We start from the raw sequence: 21,353 nt of genomic DNA, 5'->3' as shown, positions 1-21,353 counted from the left end.
TAGGAGACTTTATAATGATGTGACAATTCTGTTATTTTTAGCTGGGTTGACCCAGATTATTTGCTAATGTTAATTCAATGTATTTACCATGTCCAATGTCTGAGTCAATAGAATAGAATATCCTTTACTGTCCCACAGTGAGACTTGTCCCACAGAAAGTGGGGAAATTCAGGTGCAACAGCAGCATCAAAGTATGCATATTTACACAAAGTGACCTTATTCAGTCTTTTCTTTGTTGACTAAATCTTTCTGAAAAGCACAGCCTCGGGAGCCTGAAGGTCTATGGCGCCCTCTTGCGACAGTCCCTGTTAGGTGCTATCTGAAGAGGGGTCAGGTGGAAAGTCAGCTGACTTCACCCCAAACAGGAAGGGGAAGTGACCAACCAGTCATGGTAATATAGCTAAGTCGTTTTTCTTGATAAGAGAAGAGTTCGAAGTTAAAAGATGTTCGGCGGGGAAGATGAAGACGGAGACTTTCTGTCCCCCACAGGAGGGTGAGTTTGTTCCATTGAATCCTGCTGTCGCTCTGTAGCCTGCGAGCTAATTAGCTTAGCATCAAACCGCAGTTCTTAGACAGGTTTATTAATCTGCACAACTCACTCGTTCTTTAAAGTTCTGCTTTTTTGTGACAACTTTAACTGCCTCACACCGGGTCAGCTAAAAGATTTCGGCTAATAATGAAGATGGACTTGATCTAAATTTGTCAAGATGATTTAAAAACCAAAACAAAACATTGAACTTTTTTTTCCTGAGAAAGTTATAAAATATTTTTAGAAATGTTCATGCAGTGTAGGATAGGTCAGATCATATTGGTTTTAGATTAATTAAGGAAGCTCAAAGGCTAAAATTGCATTACATGCGTAAAATAGAGGTTTTTGAAAAACAGGGTTTATAGAATATGAAATCAGTGCAGATTTGAGTCATTTAACTATTCCCTCATAAAAACATTAAAATATGCCTTTTGTGTCTTTGTTTTTGCAAATGGAGCAAAGGCTTCCTCGATCCCAACCAGTTTTAAAGTCTCTGTAGTTATTCCAGTTCAGATTAGACTATTATAAGTTCATCAGATTCACCACTAGAGCTGATCTGAGGTGGTCCAGGCTGCTTAAAAACTGTGAAACAGCCCTTTACTCAAGTACAAAACGACAAAGTGAATGGTATTGGATGCTAAACTGAGCATCCTCTATGGTAGATGAGTGATCACATGGCCTCAGTGACTGTCATCTGCCATGTAGTGATCATGACTGAGGGTCTTTCAGCCTTGCTGTGGCCCTCAGGTCACAGATAACAAGTGCTACAATCCTTTTGTTATGAGACAGGCCAACATGCTATAAATACACCTCCCCTTTCAGCCATGAGACACTCAGTTACAGCTTTGCCACATTCTCAGACATGCATAGGGCCGGGCATTCAGCATGACCGCTGTCAGCCAGTGGATTTCCAGCTCTGAAGGAGAGGGAGCTTTTTTCCCCAAACTAATTCCTTTCACATGCGACTTGTTAGTAGAATAAAGGAGAAAGCCTGTGCTGTAGCCCGAGTCTGCTCAGCTTAGACCCGGCTCTAAAGCTGCAGCGCTCCACTCCTTTCCTGCGATGCTGTTGAATCTCCCACTGCGGTGGCAGCCCTGGACCAAAGCGCTGGAACAGAACAGCCCGAAGATTCTGGCTCACACATGCAAACGGGCTGTCCCTCCTCACCCCTCGTCTTCTTTACCACCGGGGATGAGGCCCTCAGGACATTCAACATGTCTGTTCTGGGAGACACCAATGATTACCAGTGGAAGGAGTTCCAGGGGTTAGTATGAGGTGTTCTCGATTTGCTGGGTAATCAGGCAGAAGAGCAACGACACAGATGAAAGCTAGTTTTAGTCAGTGGTGGGACTCAATAAATGTTTTTTTTTAAATCAAATTAATTGTGAAGGTTTGTGTGTAATCAATTAATTGCAATTTCATCAAACTATATATCAGCAAAATAAGCAAGATTTTCAATTCAAAAACCCTTTTTGCTGTTAAATTCTTGAATAAATAGACATACGAGTTCAACAACAAAGATATTTGTAGGTTTTAATCTGTTCTAGACATTCAGCTTTCCAGTGTTTCAGGAACTCCTGATCATTCATGGAACGTCTTCAGAAATGTGGACTGTGGACACTGATGTCTGTGCTGCTGCTGCATGCTTAGCATTGAGATGCTGTTTTAGACTGGAGTAGATTTACTGACAGGCTAACTCCGTTTAGCATAACTTGAACACAACAATAATCCCAACAAAAATGAACTGGTTGCAGTTAGTGGTGCCTTCTTCCTGCTTTAGGTCTGTAATAAGAAGAAGTGGATTTTATTTCTATTGATCATGGACAGAAAAACTACAAGAGTGTGTTTTTACTTTCTATTTGTGTCAAAGGTTTTTCTTTTCATCCTCTCACCATTACAGTGAAGAATAGAAGGAACAGCCCACAGCAGTTTATGCATTTCTTAATAAAAGTATCCATGATTAGAAATTTCTCACATTTTTGTTTTCATAGAGCCAAGCTGGCTTGCCTTTTTGGACTAGACCAGGAATCCAGTCAAGGAAATGAATCCTTCCAGTACACAGCCCCCAAACAGCCCAGGAAGACCACCACTCAGGGTAAGACCAGAGGAACAAACACCTCAGATGTGTGTGATGTGGAGGCTGCACTGATGCTGTCCTTTTCATCCTTGCAGCAGGAGAGAGCCAGAAGCAGCCTGCAGGTCCTGCAGTCCTACTGGCCTCAGCAGTTCAGGCCTTTAAATAGTCAGTTTAATCGTCTTTAAGTAGCTCCTGCTTTCTTTTTAAGTCCGCTTTGAAATAGTAGAAATGTTTAATTCTCAAATTAAAGTGAGAGCTCGCCAAATCCTCTCTCTAACTTCTTCTTTGCTGCTCCTGTCTCATCCAGTATTAATGGACAATACATGAAGCAGGGGAAGCTGGGGGCAGCTGTGCTGGGCAACCACGCTACTAAAGAGGTTGGAATTGATCTCAGTCCCTCATTTGAGATTATTGATGGGACTTCTTATTTTAATGATTTTTTCTCTTTTTTTTTTTTTTGTAGTACAAGTTTCTGCTGTATTTGAGCCAACAGAAACAAGTGACTGCTGCCAGGATTCACGTGGGCTTTATTTTTACGGTTGGTAGCGTCATGAAAGACGAACAAGCATAGAATCAGTTACGAACTTCTGGTGTTTTAACATGTTTCCTGTCAGAAAGACGTAAACTTGGTTTCAAATGTTGTTCTTGTCTTGTAGGTACAGCTAAACAACTACTGCACTTTTTATGATGACCAGAGGCAGAACTGGTCACTGATGTTTGATTCAGAGAAAAATGTTTCAGACTTCTGCAAAGAGGTGAGCAACACAGAGTGAGCGCCCATCCCCAGTTCCTATAGAACAGCGTTTCCTGCTGCTCCTGTTGACACACCACCTCCCATGTTTTAGACGTTTTCCTGCTTCAGTTCACCTGATTTCAGTTAGTGACTGATAACAGGCCTTGCCGAACTGTAATAATCTGGATCAGGTGTGTTACAGCAGGGAAACCTCTGAAACATGCAGGGCAGTGTGCTTTGAGCACCGGGGATTGTTACTGCACTAAACTGTTATTTCAAGCCTCCTGGTTTTTCCAAGAGAGACAAGCCCACAGGATCCCAGGTTCTCCACTGAGCTTAAACCTGCAGGAGATACATTTTATGAAAATGTTTCTTTTTTTTTACATATTTGTTTAAGCTGTCACCATGTCCTGACAGTTTAATATGCGACAAATAATCTTTGAACGAAATCCAACTCCTCTACCTCCTCCTTGTGGCCCCACGGAAATCTGTAGAAATACTCAGCTCTGTCAGAAACAACCAATCAGAGCCAGGAGGAGGGTCTTAGCTCTGTCAATCATGCTCGTGTATGTGCTGCTGCCCATTGCTTTCTGCTGTGCTACAGCTCCTTTCTTCACAGCAAAGTCTGCTGTGACCACTCAGGCTAGTTAGCCTAGCCACCCGGCCATGGATAAATGGTTTTCCTCTAACCTCAGGTTGTTTCTCTGCCACTATCAGAAAACTGGCATCTTGTAGACGTTGTGCTGAGGAGGGATGTGAGCATACCTGTTCTAAAGCTATTTTAATTTATTTCTGAGGATATGCTATGGATTATAGGACATGATGGTTTATGTGTAAAATATTACAAATCATAAACAGTACAGTCTGCCACTGTTTTGATCAACACAAGTAAGCAAGCTGTTTATGCTGGCAGCTCAAGGTCGTCTTTATTCACAGTTGTAAGTCTTTTCTTCAACGTATAAAATGATTCAGTGCTTGTTTTTGATTCCTAGGTGTGTCTGGCCAAAGCAAACAGTTCCTCCTCTCTGGAGTCTGTGGTGACTCAGGATGTGATTCTCGGTGAGGGTCAAGCAGTGGAGACCGGAGACTCCATGGAGGTGGTGTACACGGGCTGGCTGCTGCAGAACCACGCCATCGGACAGGTGGCGCTCTAAAGCCTTTTCAGCACGCACCGGTGCAGTGGCTTGATGGAACTGACCGGCATTGGTGTCTGCTTTCAGATGTTTGATTCCAACCAGAACAAAGACAAGCTGCTGCGACTAAAAATTGGAGCTGGGAAAGTAATCAAGGTGAGTCGACACAAAGTCAAGTAGAATAGTAATAATAGTTGTTGTTCAGTTGTAATAACCCATGCAATGTGAGGAATTAGGTGTGCGTGATATGGATTAAAGTTATATCACAATAATTTACTGTATAGTACTATTGTGATAACAATTAAAGTAATTATAAGAACTATTACTTTTTTTTTCAACTGTAGGAATCATAGCAACACAAACACAAATACTGCTCTTGAAAACATCATATCAATCAATCAGTTTTTACTATAAGGTAGATTTCCCTAAATAATTTCCCTGCTGGGATGAATAATGTAATTCTATTCTACTCTATTCTATTTGGTTGCAGTAAGGTGAGTCGGCTTTCTTGCCAGTCAAGAAACTTTACAAGAATAGACACACTATAAATAAAGTTATAACATGATTAAAAATGGCCTGTTTATAATATGTTTCTTTAGGACAACAGTCGCATAAAGAAGTATTTCTGTCTCTAAAATGCACACAGTATCTTCATTTAATGATATGTCCAAACTTCTTGATATCTATTGATACACTTTTAATGAACAAACAGTAGAAAACATAGTAAAAATAACAATCCTGAGAATATGGATGGTTTAAGGAGTTTTAAGCATTAATTGGAATTTATTGTGATAAAGATTAATCAAAATCTTATGATAAGGAATTTATAACCCTAAATAACAATAAATGTTACAAGGTATTATCAATAACCATTAGATATTCAATAATTCCAGTTTTCAGTAAATATTACAACCATTGTGACGTTCTAGCCCACAGGTTCAAATTCAGTTCTTCTTTTCTCTGATGGATCTTCTCCTTCTCTATCTGTATCAAAGAGTTCATTTTACTGAACACATGCATTAGTGTAAATAACATCCAACTGAACAGAAAGGACTTCTTATCTTAATATCCATAACTTTATTTTTCTTTTGAAAAACCTCAGGCATATTCCTAATTACTATGTGATGCACTAAAATAAATCCTGTGTTTGTTACAGACAGCTGGATAAATAATCCTATTCCATTCCCACATGGTTGCTTGTTGACCTTTTTCTGACTTTTAATACCTTGCAAGTATTTCAAATGGCTAACATTAAGCCTTCCTCACTCAGTAAAAACTTCCACACTAAAGACTACTCCCTTGTAGCAAAGGGAGTTGCAGCTCCTGACCAACTCATGAAGGCAGGAGCTGCTTAAAGAAGACATAAAGCAGCAGTTCTGTCATCTGACGTTTAACATCATCATTTACAGGGTTCTGACTCCAGTGAGGTCACTTTTAATGAGTGGAAGCCGCCATATTTGTAGTTCAGGTGGCTTTGATGGTGAATAGTCCTAATGCTGAATTTAAGGTTACAAATCCAGAATCCTAAAAACTGAAGAGAAAAATCATTCAAATCTAAATAAAATGAAGACGTGAAGGATTCCACAGTGCATGTAGGTTGATCACTGGAGATCGGCACCAACCAGCCTAAGTGTTAATCAACATGTCATGTTTTTCCATCTGATTTGTTCTCTTCCTGTGGTGAATGTGTGGACAGGGATGGGAGGAAGGAATGCTGGGGATGAAGAAAGCCGGCCGTCGTCTCATCATCATCCCACCCACCCTGGCTTACGGAGCCAAGGGCGTTCCCAACCGAGTTCCACCTAACAGCACGTTAATATTTGAAGTGGAGCTGCGGCGGGTATTGCTTTATGCCTCACTTGTTTCAGTAGCTGCACAGCCTCTGTGCTTGGTCCCTCATGTTGAACTGTGAAGACGCTCATTAAGCTCGTCTTGCAGGTGAAGTTCTCCAAAGACAGCGCTTCTGATCAGGCCAGCTCCAGCTCCAGAGAGTCTGCTGCTCCCTCCCCAGCACCATCTCCAGCCCCCAGTGTAGAAAGTCTGATCTCAGAACCTTCATCAGCTTCGGGGAAACCAGGGTGAGACTTTGCTGCAGAGAATGAGGCGTCAACATCAACTTTTATATTACTTTGTTGTAACTGATTTTATCCTTGGTTTGTTTTTTCCCCAAGGGAGCCACTGAGAGCCAAGTCCAACTCTCTGACCGAGCAGCTGGGGGTAAAAATCTCACTGCATTCAATTTTTAGAATCTTTAATTACTGTGGAGGTTTGTTGAATAAAAATTCGGTCTGAACAGCAGAACCCAGATGCCACTAAAGCCAAGCTGATTTCCCGCATGGCGAAGATGGGACAGCCCATGCTGCCCTTTCTGACCGGAGCTGCAGGCCAGCCTGAATCTAGTGACTCTGAGCTGGAGGTTGGTACTTACAGCCATTCTGCTGGCAGTTACACCCGTCACCATAGTAACCTTTACTGGACAATAGGTTAGCATGACGCCACCTGTCAATCAACCTGTCAATCAATCCAGTTTGTTTGTCAGCAGCTGACCAATCAGCAGTCACAATTTGTACTGAAATGCCCCTTATCTGCAGGAACTGAACCTCCGACAAAGCTGTCAGAGTTTATCGTTACTAAAGCACTGTGGTTATAGAGATTTGGTGAAAAGGTATCAGAAGAAGCGGTTAAATGTTGTCTGTGGGGAACATGCATTTCAGACACTTTACCCAGTGGGATGGAATCAAATGATGTAAAGTAGGGACAGTATCAGCATCACATGACCTGTGTGTTCCTGAAGAGCAGCACAGGTTTCTGATCCTCCACATTCTAATGTGAGAACTGCATTGGTCAGCAGAATGTGATGCAGGTATCACCTTGACGATGTTACCTCTGTTTCTGTTTACACCATGACATGCTTTAAGATGACACAGGCAGACATGAGGGGAACTCACCATCACCTCAGCTGAGCTATGACAGCACCCCAGCCTCTGATCTCACTGGATCATCAAATCCATCAGCATCCCTTTGTAATGTTCTGTGGTGTTTAGGGCAGCGACCAATGACTATTGTATTAATCAATTATTCTATTGATTCATCATCAAAATAATTGATTAATTGGATCAAAAAATTGGATCAATGGACTTCAGCACTCAATGATTAGTGGATTATTGAAGTAGCTGACGATTAATCAATTCAGAACAATAAATCAGATTCATAGTTTCAGTCTCAGCTGTTTTTCTTCATCCTTTCATCTTCATCACCAGGATACCAGCATCAGCAGAGTGAAGGATGGTCCTGCAGTTCCGCCTCCAGGGCCCTTCACGGCTGCTGCTCCAGCTTCTGCCCACGGTGAGCTTCCTTCGTCTGCTCCTTCCAGGTGGCCCAGTTTCATCTCCCTGCACATCAGAATCATCTAACAGTAGTATTTCCCCTGCAGCCCATCTTCTTCCTCACACAGCTCCGTCGTCTGCCTTACTTCCCGTCATTCCTTCAGTCGGCCCGTATCCTGGGCTGCCAGCTAGCAGCCATGCTTTCCAGGTGATGCTTGCTCACATCTATCAACAAAATCCTATAACTGAACAGAAACTACTCTGATAATAATGTTTGAAAACCTCCCACCCACAGACCTCTGCAGCCCCATCTCAGATGCAGGCCGTCGGCCAGGTCTACGCGCCTCAGACTGTCCCATACATGGGTAAGAGAGCTCACCATGTTTATCTGGACTGATTCAGACTGGAGCAAAGTGCTGCTTGTAGCTAACTCTCTGGCTTTAAAGGATCTTAACATTTAGGGAGCAGGTTTGTGTTTCATGAAGGAAAAAGTAGATCTCTGCAGTTTATTGACGTTATAATTTCAGTAAGTCAGCCAAAACCACTTTGATGCAACTGATTAGTTTGATTTCCAGGTTCTGGGGAGTTGACTAACTTCTTGATGACGGAGGCTCGGCAGCACAACACGGAGATCAGGTTATCCATAGGAAAAGTAGCAGATAAGGTGGATCAACTAGCCTCCAAGGTATGAACCTGTTATAATTATAGTATCCTGTTTGATTTTTATTTTTTATCAAGTTAATATTTGGCTTTTTTTCCTCACTCTAACAGATTAGTGATCTTGAAAAGCAAGGAACTCAGTCTGTTGGTGTTTCTGGTATGACGATGGAAACCTCTATGATTGTGCACAATATCAGCCGAATTGTTCAGGTACACACATGCACATGCAGAGGTCTTTGGTTTTTTATTTGACTGCTTTCATATTGTCTTGACTTGCTCTGATAGCTCACATTTTGGTTTTAGGAAAATGAATCTTTGAAAAAGGAAATGTTTGAGAAGAGCTCTCGTATTGAGGAGCAGAACCGTAAGATCGGGGATCTCATCAACCAGAACCAGAAGTGAGTCTCAGAGGGTGAAATAGACTCAGGTTTGAGTCACACTGTCCAGATTTCCTTTGGAGATCATCTCGATTAACACTGGTGTTAAACACATACTAAGACATTAAATTACCATTGCCAACTGAGTTAGTGCCAAAAAAATAAATATTGAACATTAACAAGAAATTGTAAATGGCTTGTACTTGTATATTGTATTCTCAGACTAAGATGACCTGAGTAAATACAAAAAGCAAAAGCATTTACTCATTCTGGTCACAACAGAACTTAGAACAGCATCTAAAGCTCTTCAGGTCTCACCATCCTCTGTTATAATCAGAATTCATGATTCAGCAATAGAAAAGAGACTCTGGGGGTTGAGGGGGATGGAAGACCTCTAAGACCAGAACCATTGATGACCAGAGACAGAAAGATCTACTGTCTTTTTTTCCTCCATAAACACCTTGATGTTCCTCAAGTCTCCTGCAAAAATATCCTCTGGACTGGTCATCAGAAGGCATTCATTTCATTACATCTGACTTGACCTTCAATTAGATTAGATCAATCTAAAGCACAGTACACAGTCCAACTCTAGAGGAGCACTTCTGGAGTGGCCTTGCCAAAGACCCTGAACAGCCTGTTCATGCTTAAAAGCCCCCTGCTGTGGAAAAGTTCAAGCAATTCTGTAGAGGAGAGTGGGCCAGAATTCCTCCACAGCAATGTGGATGGGGCATATTGGGGTGTGTGGTGGGATTATGTTGCTCAGAGAATTTCCTGGAAAAGATTATGGTTTGTGTGATCAGTATAATGTGGTGCCTGATTGTTTGGTTTGCCAGATACATGGAACAGAGCCACCAGCTGCTGGAGCAGAGGAACGACTCCCTCAAGTCCTCCAGTGAACATAACCAGGCCCGGCTACTGCAGGCCGAGCAGGACAAGGTGAGAGTCGGTGCTCCTCCCGCATAATTGGTGCAAATATACCTGATATCTGTGGGAGTCGTTGGTGTTTTCAGACAGCCTGAGGAACAAACCTTCTCTGTGGCAGCTCAAACTGTACATGTTCTGCGTATGAGAAGGGATGTGTTACGATATGTAAAATCTTGTTCGTGTGAATAAAGAGTCCACACAGACAAGATTTTAATATTACTTTGAAGAACATTTTAAAATCAAATTTATGCTGCAAATTTTTGTTCTATTTTTGTTTTGCATTTGTTGAAAAGTGATGTTTCTCTTTTTCCTTGTTGCTGCTGATATGGTGTACCGGTGTTATTGTGATGTAGCCCAATATACGTCTACCCATTGGTTGTTAGTGCGATGCTTTCAGCACCTGAAGAATTTGCAGTTCTTGCATGTTGTTCATGTCTTTGTCACTCTGTTGCCATTTATCAACCCCAAAATGCTGCCAAAAAACAATTTAAGGATAGTCGAAGTTCTGACCACACTAGCAGACCTTCAAATCCACAACATGTTAGCAGTTACACTTGTTGTTGTCCTCCATTGGCGGTGGTGTCCTCTGAAACAGGATTTCACAGAAGAGTCTGCTGAGGTGCAAATCTTTTGTACACAAAGAAAAGGAAGGGGGCAAGGACACACCACTGGGGGGCGCCATTGCTGATGATTCTGGGTTGATGGGTTTGATGGAAGTGAAGGCCAAATTGAATTCCACAAACACCTTCCTGGAGTACGTCCACAGGAGTTGACTGCATCGTCTGTCAACCCATTTCTAATTCAGATGCTTCAACACCAGTTGCTCAGAGGATTTCATAACCACAGATGTCATGGCAACAGGTCTGTAGTCATCTAAGCCCATAATGAAGCATAGTCTTCATTATGGGCATTATGGACCATCGTCCTGGTCCTGTTGGGGACCAGAATGATGGTGGAGTGTTTGAAGCTGGACGGAATCTCACACAGCTCCAGAGACTGGATGAAAATCTGAACAGTTGTTGGTTCGTCGATTGCCAACCAGGATAGGACTAGCTCTAAATAAACTGGGATGATTGGATTGTTGCAGTTTTCCTGATAAAAAGGTGAAAGCCTGGCTTTGCTCAAAAGAAGCTGACGTTTCAGAACAGTGGTTTTAACAGCAGCTTAATCTTTCTCTGTGCTTCTAAAAATATTCAAATCCTGTGCATACTTAGTCTGCCACTCTCAGAGGGAACTGTGCTGACATCCCTTAGTCTTTTTACATCTACAGTATTTTACAGTGCCTTACAAAAATATTCATACTGTTTGAACCTTTTCACATTTTGTCATGTTATAGCCACAAACATCCATGTTTTTTATTGGGGTTTTATGAGATTCATCAACACAAAGTAGGGCAGAACTGTGAAGTCTGAAAAGTGTCATTTTATAAAGTCCCTTTACGTAAATGTATTAGAAGGTCCTTGCAACCCCCTAACCCAGTCATGGGCTGCGCCCCACACTTTGAGAACCACTGCCCTGAGACGCCAACCTCACCATTAAGAATGTGGGCCAAGAAAAGCTGTTAAAGCAACTTGTGACTGTGGCAAAGGTTCACCTACCAGCAACACAAGCCGAAACCTCCAAGCAGAACTACAGTAAAATGGTTTAGATGGAAGCATATTCATGTTCTAGAATGGCCCAGTCAAAGTCCAAACCGACACAATTGAAATTATATTGCAAGACTTGCAGTTTGATAGTTACTGACACGCTCTGTCCAGTCAGTCTCTGTTTGAGTGCAATGAACCATGGGTAAAATTTCCCTTTCTAGTTGTGGAAAGACTTCTAATGGGGGAAATGGTTCATACATATGATTATCTGTTAATATTAAGAGTTGAATTGGTTGAAAACTGCAGAAATCACAAGATGTTGTAAAATAAGTGGGAAAACCATGTCTTTTCCTTCTACTTCACAATTGGCACTACTTTGTTGATCTGCCACAAAAAAAAAAATTAAAATTCATAGAAGTTTGTTGGTATAATGTGATAAAATCTGAAGTTATAAAGCGTGTGAAACCTTTAGCAAAGTGCTAGCCTTGCTGATGCTACTATCTAGCATTGACTGCTCTCTCTTCCCAGCAGCGTGCTCGGCCACTGGACCGTGGCTCCGGCCAGGTGAGCCCGCTTCTAGTGTTCTGCCACCAGACTGGGGTCAACTAGCGCTTAGAAAATAAACCAAATGTTTAACTCTGAATATAATAAGTTTCTGTTAAATGGGCAGTATTATGAAAAATTACCTTTTTCAGCTTTACTTCATTTTATGTTATTCCCTCATTAAAGTATACATGGAGTGTTTCCTTCATTCTTTCATGCATGTTTAAAAAATTATTTAACCTCCATGGAAACCATACAGCTATACAAAACATCTGGGATGACATAACACTTCTTTTAAGTCATATTTGATGTATATAGATAGCATTTTTATAGCAACTGAAGGTAACATTGTTATTTGTGCTATGTGCCTGGAAAATACATAATGCCGCCCCTTTAAATAGACGTGTTCTCTAAAATCATTTCAGAAATTTAGAGACACCATCCATTGCTTTGGTGAGAGTTTTTTATCTCGACTCCAGCTGTAAAGAACAATCTAATTAGTGGTACAGACTATTTGACCCCAGTCTCTTTGCTGCCACTGGATCATCCTCCTCACATCATCCTCATCGTCATTTTAACAAGTTTTTCTTCTGGTTTCTCATTTTCCATCAGTTTAGCCGTTGGTCATTTTCCTCCCACAGGAATGTTCGCCAGTCTCCACTCACCCAGGCTTCTCACCAGTCTGTTGTCTCTGGAAGTTTCCCTCCATTCAGACAGCTTACCTTCCTCCTCCACTTTCTCCATCTGAACTAGGTCCGTCTGACAGAGGAGCTGGCTTCCTCCACAGCTCGGGTCTCCCAGCTGCAGCTGGAAGCTTCGGCTCACCAGCAGAAGGCTTCAAAGCTGCAGGGTGAACTCAGCTCAGCACTGGAGGACAGAGAGAGCCGCTGCCAGCGCATCGCTGCCCTGGAAGCCCAGCTGGAAGGTCTGGAAAACGAGAAAGAATGGCATTTCAAGCCTAATTTTTAGTGTTCATTGCTTCTATTAAGGCTTTATGGTTGTTTAGTTGCACTCAGTGTTGCTAGTTCTAGAGGTGGGAACGGTCACATACAGTATCAGATGGTACACAAAGCTAAGAAAACTATCTGCAAGAGAATCAAATCATTTCATTGTTTTGCACAATCAGTTCTACTTTTAAAAACAGGTGGTGTGTTTAGGAACATAATACCTGAACAAAACAATAACTATACCGCCAATGTTCATGTGAAAGAAACGCCTCATGAGACGGGGCTTGGAGAAAGGGAAAAAAAAAAAACAGAAAATGGCTGCTTAAATTCTGCTCATCATTTCTGTGTATTCACATTTTTTCCCAATAGAGCTGATTCCAAATGGTCTCAAAAATTCCAATAAAATTGAATTAAGCTTAAAAAAAGCTGCATCATGTGATCAGGGCAGAAAGAGCCACTGAAACCAGGCAGTGTGGCCGGATAGCATGGATACCACAGATTCCAATCCGCAGAACCTAAAAGAACAACATTGTGGGTTTTTTTTTTTTTTTTTAACATTCTTTTATTTTTCTTGCCAGACTTGAGTAATTTCACAGTAGGAGGAGGGTTGGACATGCTGATAGGATTCAATCAGAATCTGGAAGAAAGTATGAAATGAGTTCATGAGCATGGAAAATGTCGTGTGCAGTTTGAGTACAAGTGACACACAGCTGACTTAGGAGTCCTGTTTTCATTCAGGACTTCTGAGTGTGTTCTGCTGATGGCGACTGCAGATCAAACACCACTGCATGTTCCAGATCCAATGGACTCTCTTTGTGTTGTGGACTTTCAGAACTGAAGGAGGCAGCAGAGCGGGTTCAGAACCAGTACCGCTCAGAGAAGCAACGACGCAAAGAGATGGAGCTGAGAGTCGGCGCTGTGGAAGAGGAATTACAGGACCTGAAGTCTGATAAAGAGAACCTAGGAAGAGTATGTCCAGCTCATGTTTATCTCAGTGAAAGCAGACAAAATAACAATCCTCCAATTAATGCCATAAGCTTCCAGTAATTGTCCTAATGTACATTCAATATGTTCCCAAGTAGGAGAGGTTAGTACTTTGGTTAGGCAATATGTTTTCAAAATAATATTTCAGATTTTTTTTCATACCATATGTGATTTTAATATTTTTTACCCTTACTTTCTTTTTTGGGGAAAAAAATTAGAAATGACTGAAAATATTTTCAAAAAGTAGCTTTTATTTCATTCATCCCTTCTGAGTTGTACGGTGGAGTGCTAGGTCTATTGGTATTTTACCTTAATTTTGGGAATTTTTGTCATATTAGCAGAATAAGGATGCAATTTTGCCAGACAAAATGTCTTAAAATTATGAGAAAACATGTTGCATTGAGGGACAAAGCTTGGATGGTTTCCAGGATCGATGTGAGCAGCTCAGTTTGTGAAGTTCTTTCTTTGAAATCGACTCAGTTGTCTGCACGATCGTCTCAATGTTCTGCTACTTATAACAATTTAATGATAAAGTATTATCTGTAAAACTTATACCAAAGTATATCTTCACAAAATGCTCAACACTCATCGTAATTTGTTTTGTTTTGGATTTCTCATAAAATTACTTTTTTCTTCTTATATTACAATAAAATTGTAAAAAGAAATCCAAATTTTTCCAAAAATTTCTCCAAAGATTCAAAAGCATGGACTTATCTCCCAGCCCTGTAACACCAACTTGTTTCAGGCTGGAGTTTTGGAGATGGGCCATTCTGGTAAGTGCTTTGCTTCTTCCATGTTCAGGCTCTGGCTGAGAGGAAGAAGAAGTGGCAGGCGGAGCGTCAGCATCGGGATGAGGAGGTGGAGGAGCTCCGGAGGAGCAGCCAGCAGGAGCTGGACAGCCTACGAGCTCAGCTGCGTAAAGCCAGGACCTGCAGCGACTCAGCGGCCTCTGAGCAGGTACGTCCTGGAGGAGGGATCTGGTCGAATATCGAGTCTGAGAGGAACTGTCGGCAGGACCAATGCTTTCAGGTGACCAAAATGCTTCCACTACATTGTTCCACTAAGATGTCCTGATTTATGTCACAGCTGTCGCAGCTGCAGGCGGAGCTGGAGGAAGAATGGAGGAAGAAGAGTGAGCAGATGTTGGCCGTAGCTAGAGAGCAGCACCGCAGAGAGCTGTCTGAGGTAGCAGAGAGCAGGGAAGCGCTTCAGGATCAGCTAACTCGACTGCAAGAAAAGGTGCACATCATATCTTTGATACAGCAATGCTGTTAACAGATAGTTGGCTTTGCTGTTAAATGTCTGAAACTTGGCAGTTCCTGATTATCTTTCATCTCTGTATGTTCTCATGAAGCACTCAGCCTTGGAGCGGCATGGAGGCGCTGTGAAGGAACAGCTGGAAAGACAAGTGGCTGACCTGGAGAGGACTGTGGAAGAGCAGCAGAGTTCAAAGGACACAGCAGCAGAGGTGAGGAGTCCTAAACGACAAAACTAAGCAAACCAGAGATCCCTGCAGGTTTACAGCTGCTCCGACTTCTGTCCTGATGAGACGTCCATAAAGGGCGTCACAACTGGTTCTTTGGAGGACCGTCCACTAATGAAAATCCTACAGGATTCAGAAGATTCACTGACCATTGCTGCTCCATCTCTAAACTGCAGATCACCACTAGCTGATTCCATTAAAAATGTGTGCAAAAACGTTCTGATATTCTGCTACTGTTCAAAAAACACAATTTTGCTATTGTGTTTTTCCATTTCATGTGTAATAGAAATTTTGCATTTCCATTACACATGAAATGTAATTAAAATCACACATGAATAAATCTGTTCATGTGATGCATCATTAAAAATTATGAAGGAGACGGATGTAAACTCTCATGAGATATATTTATATTTCAGCCACGGCATTAGAGCTCATCAAAGAAGATCAGGCGTCTTATTCAGGTGTTTGAGTGACAACATATATTAGTAGCTACATATATATTCTGCGTTTTGGGCAAATTGTATCGTCTGATTTCACAGAAGAGCTATGGATCAAAAATGAATGGCAAAGTTAATGTTGGATGAACTGTGCAATGCTGAGAGAAGAGTTTAACTTAGAAATAAATTCTTGTTTAAGCGAGAGAACTCTCTTGTTGGAAAGTGATATAAAACTTGCCTGGTTCCAGCGAGATGCAGCTCCTGAATTTATTTCCAAGTTGTGTCAGTTAAACGCTTCTGTAGTGAGCGCTGTAGTGGAGCCAAATAGGCTACTGCCTGCAAATAAGTGCATTGCTGCTGGATACAAACAAACAAGTGTTCTAATTGCAGTTTTGCAAAGCAAACAGGCTGGAGAAACCACCCCTTGTTGCTGCAAAACCATAGAATTAAAAAATGTGAGTTTACTTGAAATTGGCATGTTTCCGATTAAGCAAACTTCGTTCCGTAATTCCAATTTGTGCAATTGTGTGGTCAATGGGAGCACAGCTGTGTAAAGCATGCTTTATTTATATAGATAAAGGCCTGTGAGTTGAAGTATGTTAAATTGTCAGGTTATGGAGCTGAACATGAGGTTTGTGTTGCTGCAGGTGAAGCGAGTGATGAATGGAGTGTTTCACTCCCTCAGAGCAGAGTTTGACCTCAGTGAGTCCTACAGTGGCCAGGCTGTGCTGGGGGTCATCGTCACCACTATTAAGGTAAACCTTCACTCTAATCTACTAACAAAGATTTTCTGTTGGTGTAAAGTGATGGTGGAATAAAACATAACCATTTTAAACTGGCCTCTTCATAAAGCCAGTTAACGAAGTGTCATTTATACCACTAGGCTACATTGAATCATATTTTCAAATTCACTATTTACTGATGCTCTTGTGGAACAAACAGTGGAAAGAAAAGTAAAAAAATAAAAGTTTTGATGTCTGGTTAACATTAAAACTGCAGAATGTAACTTTTATAAAGAAGATTTCTTTTACATATTTGTTAAAACGGTCACAATGTCATGACAGCATGTTATTAGATGGTCTGTTTTATGCCATACTGTCACGACATAGTGACAGGTTCAGCAAATATGTAAAAAAAAATTGTATAAATGTTACATACTGCAGCATTAATAAAAATTTATTGAAAGGAAAAATCTAAATTGTTATAAAGATTTTCACAACAAATGACGATAAATACTGTAATGTGAAAAATCCCCAGCCCCAGTTCACAGTCCTTACCAGTTGGTGGCAGTAATGCTCTATTAAGTTGTTTGCCAACCACCTTTAAACAAGAAGTAGAAGAAGAACAAATCACAGTGTGAGACCTAACGGGGTCAAGCTATGACCTCTTAACCTTTACAAATTTAAGAACAAAGAAGTTCTCTTAGATCCATACAGATGTCTCATATTTCAGAGTAAACTGCCTAAAGCGGTGGTGTCCAAACATGTTGTCATGTTGACTTAATCTGTCTACTCATAAGGACTCAAGGGCTAATCAAATGTATGAGTGAAACCTTTCCTTCATAATGGCTTATGGATGGTTTTTCAGAATGTAACGCTGCAGCTGCTCAGTGGCGCAGATCCCTCCTCTCTGAAACCGGATAACAAGGAAGAGGATGATAAAGGCGGTGAAGGGGAGGATGGGAAGCAACTGGAGCACAGATCTCATGTCCATGTGAACGGGGAACAGGAAGTGAAAGAGGAAGAGACTGTAGTGGAGGAACATGTGGCCGATGCAGATCATCACCAAGACAACGAGACCCAGATGGTTCAGAAGGTGAAACCAGAGCCGGTATCAACATCTGAGATGTCCAGCCAGGCGGAGGACTCAGAGACTTTGGACACTCCTGACCTCCATTTAGCTTCCAGTGCTGAGCCTGCATCCCAGCGTCCAGAACCAGAACCAGCAGAACCTGCAGTCCAGCAGCACCAGGAGCAGCCGGCTGCCTCTGAGTCATGTACTAAAGAATCAGAAGTGAACCAGTGTGTGGGTGCTGATACTAGACCTGGTGAGAGCCCTCTACCTGAGGAAGAGGAGGAGGCTGCAGGGAGCAGTGAGGTGGAAGACGTAGATCAGGTCAGAGAAACACCTGCTGCTCCTCCGAAAGCATTTGGACCCCCAACTAACCCACCTCCACCTCCAACTGCTGAACAGAACAGCTCTGCAGACGACACAAGGTGAGTTCTGGTGTCATTGTCCGAGCTCTACGCCCAGAAGTCCTCCGTTACCACAGTCCTGCTCTAAGCCACTTATGGAAAACTACAGAGTAGTTGCAGGGGTGTCAGACTCCAGTCCTCAAGGTCCGGTGTCCTACAACTTTTAGATGTGCCTCTGCTGCACCACACCTGAATAGAATAATTAGGTCATTAGCAAAGCTGTGGAGAACTGATCTACACAAGGAGGAGGTAATTAAGCCATTTCATTCCAGTGTTTTGTACCTGTGGAGCATCTAAAAACTGCAGGGCAGCAGTTTGAGCACTGGAGTTTGACACCTGTGAGTTAGAGGATGCTGGGTCTCACTAAGATAGAGCTGTAGGCAACACACACACACATTATGTAGCTGAGACATATAGTAATGCTAGCATCCTTTTGGGTCCAGATATAGAATCCAAGTTGTTATGACAGTGAAGTCAGAAAACCTCTCTACTAAACTAGAGGAAATTTGTTTGTTTGGGTCTTCTCTGAAAACCTTCATCACCCATAACAACCAAAAGATCTCCTCACATGACATGTCCTCCTCATTTACAATCCAGTGACTTCCTGAATAAGCAGCGAAGTTAGATTACTTATCCTAAAGTAACCTAAAGGTCAAGGGTCATAAATATCTTTACCTCACCTCAGGCCTCTGATAAAAGCTGATTATGATCACTTATCAACCTTAGTACTTTAATTTACCTGGTTTTCCTTCTGGAAGGTTCTCCTCTCTCCACAGAGAAACCCTGCAGCTTAACAGAGTGACCATCAGGTGTTGGTCTCCTCACTTACTCCTATCTGGGCTTTTCCCTTGAAAAGCCCAGATAGGGAGTGATATTCATGCCCAGATTGAGGGAATCCTCTGACCTCAGCTGACTGTGTCTTTCCTCCTGTTAACGGACTCACAGAGCTAATTGGTCTCTAAGTTCCTTTTAAACAGGTGAAGTGTTCCGTCTCACCTGCTCTCTGCTGTTCTCAGTCTGACTGGAGGATCAGGACAAGAAAATAGAGAGGAATCCTTTTTTCAGACCACCCCTCATGCCAAGCCCCCTGCTTCTGCAAACGAAGAGGAAGAGGAGGATGACATGGTCAGGAAGGACAGATCTTCTCAACCTTTTGTCTTTAATGTCTCTAAGACTCACAGGAGTAAAAATACTTTGTTTCCTTCTTTATTTTGTCCAGAGCTTAAAGGGCCGTCCGCCGCCGGCGCCTTTGTTCGGTGAGGATGATGAAGATGATGATCTGGACTGGCTGAGCTGACTTCACAGTCCCGTCCTTGTTCCCAAAACCAGAATCAGCCGTGATTGTAGATGTGATGAGACGCCGTACCCATGGACTGAGCAGAGCAGGCGGCGCGTCTCTGTGGTTCAGCTGCTGCCTCAGAAGCCCTGGTTCTGGTCCACAAAACACTTCAGAAAACAATCAAATCCCTTTATTTAAATCTTACAGAAATTGTTGAGTATCTTCTTTTTTACATAGCACTTAGCCGATCAGATTAGTTTTTTAATCAGCATCAATGACCTTCCCAGGGTTTTAAACAACAGTGACAATACAGTTTTTAAGAACAGAACTTTTACAGTTTTACTAACAACGGTTCTCATCAGAAGTAATCGCCCCGACCTTGTATTGTTTTTGAATGTTAAACTTTTCCTCATGAGCATTTTCATAATGGAGACTTCAGGAATTTAACTACTGGATGTCACCCTTCTGATTATTTGGGAAGCCTGTCTTTCCAAAATGTCATTAAATGATTCCTGCAATACAAGTTTTTATTATTTGTTTTCCAACAGCTTTTGAGGAATGTTATGAGTTCAAACTAACATTTAGCCAAATGCGGCTGAATATACAGTACTGTGTTTCTAAAAATACTGGGTCTCCCATCCTCATCATTAAATCTGCTCCACTTGACTTTGGAGTCTCCCACATGGCTTTAAGGGAAGCTCTAGTCCAGCCTTGATCTGAGGTTTTTTCAACAGCTTTTCTCATTGCCTCTCTCCCATAAAGCTCTGACCAGCAAAGAACCAAAGGTTTCTGTAGAGTTTCTCCATCTCAGCTTAATCCTTAAATAGCCGATATCTAAGAAGACCATAGTAAAAGCACAAAACACAGTTCTTGTATGACCAGAGTCAGAACCAGCTGTTTTTCTTTCTGTCTTCATTATATCCATGGACAGGTTTGCATACCATCCATAGATGGATCCAGTTAACTCAGGCACAGAGAAAATGTACATCTTTGAAGATTTCTAAGACTTTTAGATTCTGTTGGGAGAAAATACCAAAACAATCTGTCCTGTTTATTACTGTAGTTACTTCTCATGACTTGTATTTTGGGACCTAAAGTAATTACTGATTTTTGTCTGATTATTGTTCATTTCTCTGTGCCTGACCAAAACAGCTAAATTGTGAAACAGCTTGGTTGAGACTAGTTCTCCAGGAGTTTGGTGAATTCAAAGGTGTGTGTTTTTTTTCTGTAGCCCTAATTTCTGAAGTAGAGACTAAGCTGATGCCATGTTGGTTTCACTGAAGTAAAGCCTGTGACTTGTATCATCCTTTTTCTTTTTCCCCAGTAATTTCACAACAATCTTAAGTCCCCCAAACACCCACATACACCATACTTCAATTTGTTACTAAACTAACATTGCTAACAACTAACAGGACTAAGTGAATTTCACTAATACTCGGGACATGATGATAGGAAGACCATGACATCGCCTCCCGAGGACAGAAACAGCAGATGCTAGGAAAAACAAATATTCACATTAATTTTTAAACAGCATGTCTGATGTAAACAAAAGTAATATAATTTTGCAGTCTATCAAAGGGCATATGGGAGCTCTGTTTCTCATTGACCTAACCCTTGAGTGTGATTTTAGCCATTTAAAGGACCAATGTTATGTAAAATCTACTTTTTTTTTTTACCTTTATATCACATTTTGTTATTCCCCCATCAAAAATAAGCCTGGAGTGTTGCCTTGATTCTTTCATGCATATTTGAGAAATCTTTTAATCCCCATGGCAACCATTCAACTTAAAACGACAGGATGGACCTAGCTTCTCCTCAGAATGAATGTAACATAGTTACTTGAATGTGCTATTAAATGTCTCTGTGTGCCTGGAAGACACATAGTACTGCCCCTTTAAATAGGGATAGATGTGGAGGCAGTGCACCAGTTGTCCTGTGGAAGAAAGGTCCTGACTTTGACTAGGCTTTAGGTCTGGGGTCTTTCTACATGAGGTCCTCTCACAGCTCAATAAAACATAGCTGGAAGCTATAGTAACACTCTGCGGAAAGTTTCCCCTGGATTGTTAGTCTGCAATACAATCTGGCAGAGTGAAAGTGGATGAAGACTGAAGTCAGCAAGTGAGACAGGAGCCTACCGTGT

At 41.7% G+C, this 21,353-nt stretch overlaps 1 protein-coding gene across 5 annotated transcripts; it reads left to right on the top strand.

Annotated features, from left to right (window-relative positions):
• Window positions 1-331: 331 nt before the first annotated feature.
• On the top strand, window positions 332-20,514 carry fkbp15b (FKBP prolyl isomerase family member 15b). 5 transcript variants are annotated; one of them, XM_028033817.1, is made up of 29 exons: window positions 332-493; window positions 2,521-2,624; window positions 2,705-2,771; window positions 2,914-2,983; window positions 3,070-3,144; window positions 3,263-3,361; window positions 4,332-4,481; window positions 4,560-4,628; window positions 6,169-6,312; window positions 6,411-6,550; window positions 6,644-6,689; window positions 6,769-6,888; window positions 7,733-7,817; window positions 7,906-8,006; window positions 8,094-8,163; window positions 8,374-8,483; window positions 8,570-8,668; window positions 8,762-8,856; window positions 9,669-9,771; window positions 11,874-11,909; window positions 12,642-12,813; window positions 13,668-13,804; window positions 14,621-14,776; window positions 14,906-15,058; window positions 15,174-15,287; window positions 16,387-16,494; window positions 17,327-17,955; window positions 18,951-19,059; window positions 19,154-20,514. In XM_028033817.1, the coding sequence occupies exons 1-29, from the start codon at window positions 444-446 to the stop codon at window positions 19,229-19,231; spliced, it is 3,489 nt and encodes a 1,162-aa protein (XP_027889618.1). In that variant the 5' UTR covers window positions 332-443; the 3' UTR covers window positions 19,232-20,514. The 5 variants fall into 5 exon arrangements, with proteins under 5 accessions (XP_027889618.1, XP_027889617.1, XP_027889616.1 ...); XM_028033816.1 differs by having other exon boundaries at window positions 2,702-2,771; window positions 6,772-6,888; XM_028033815.1 differs by having other exon boundaries at window positions 2,702-2,771; window positions 11,877-11,909.
• The last annotated feature ends 839 nt before the right edge of the window (window positions 20,515-21,353 follow it).

The sequence above is a fragment of the Xiphophorus couchianus genome, chromosome 12 (assembly GCF_001444195.1).
Source record: "Xiphophorus couchianus chromosome 12, X_couchianus-1.0, whole genome shotgun sequence".
In the NCBI taxonomy this organism is placed as follows: Eukaryota; Metazoa; Chordata; class Actinopteri; order Cyprinodontiformes; family Poeciliidae; genus Xiphophorus; species Xiphophorus couchianus.
Note: the sequence above shows the minus strand (reverse complement) of the source record. Positions and strands in the feature narration are given on the sequence as shown.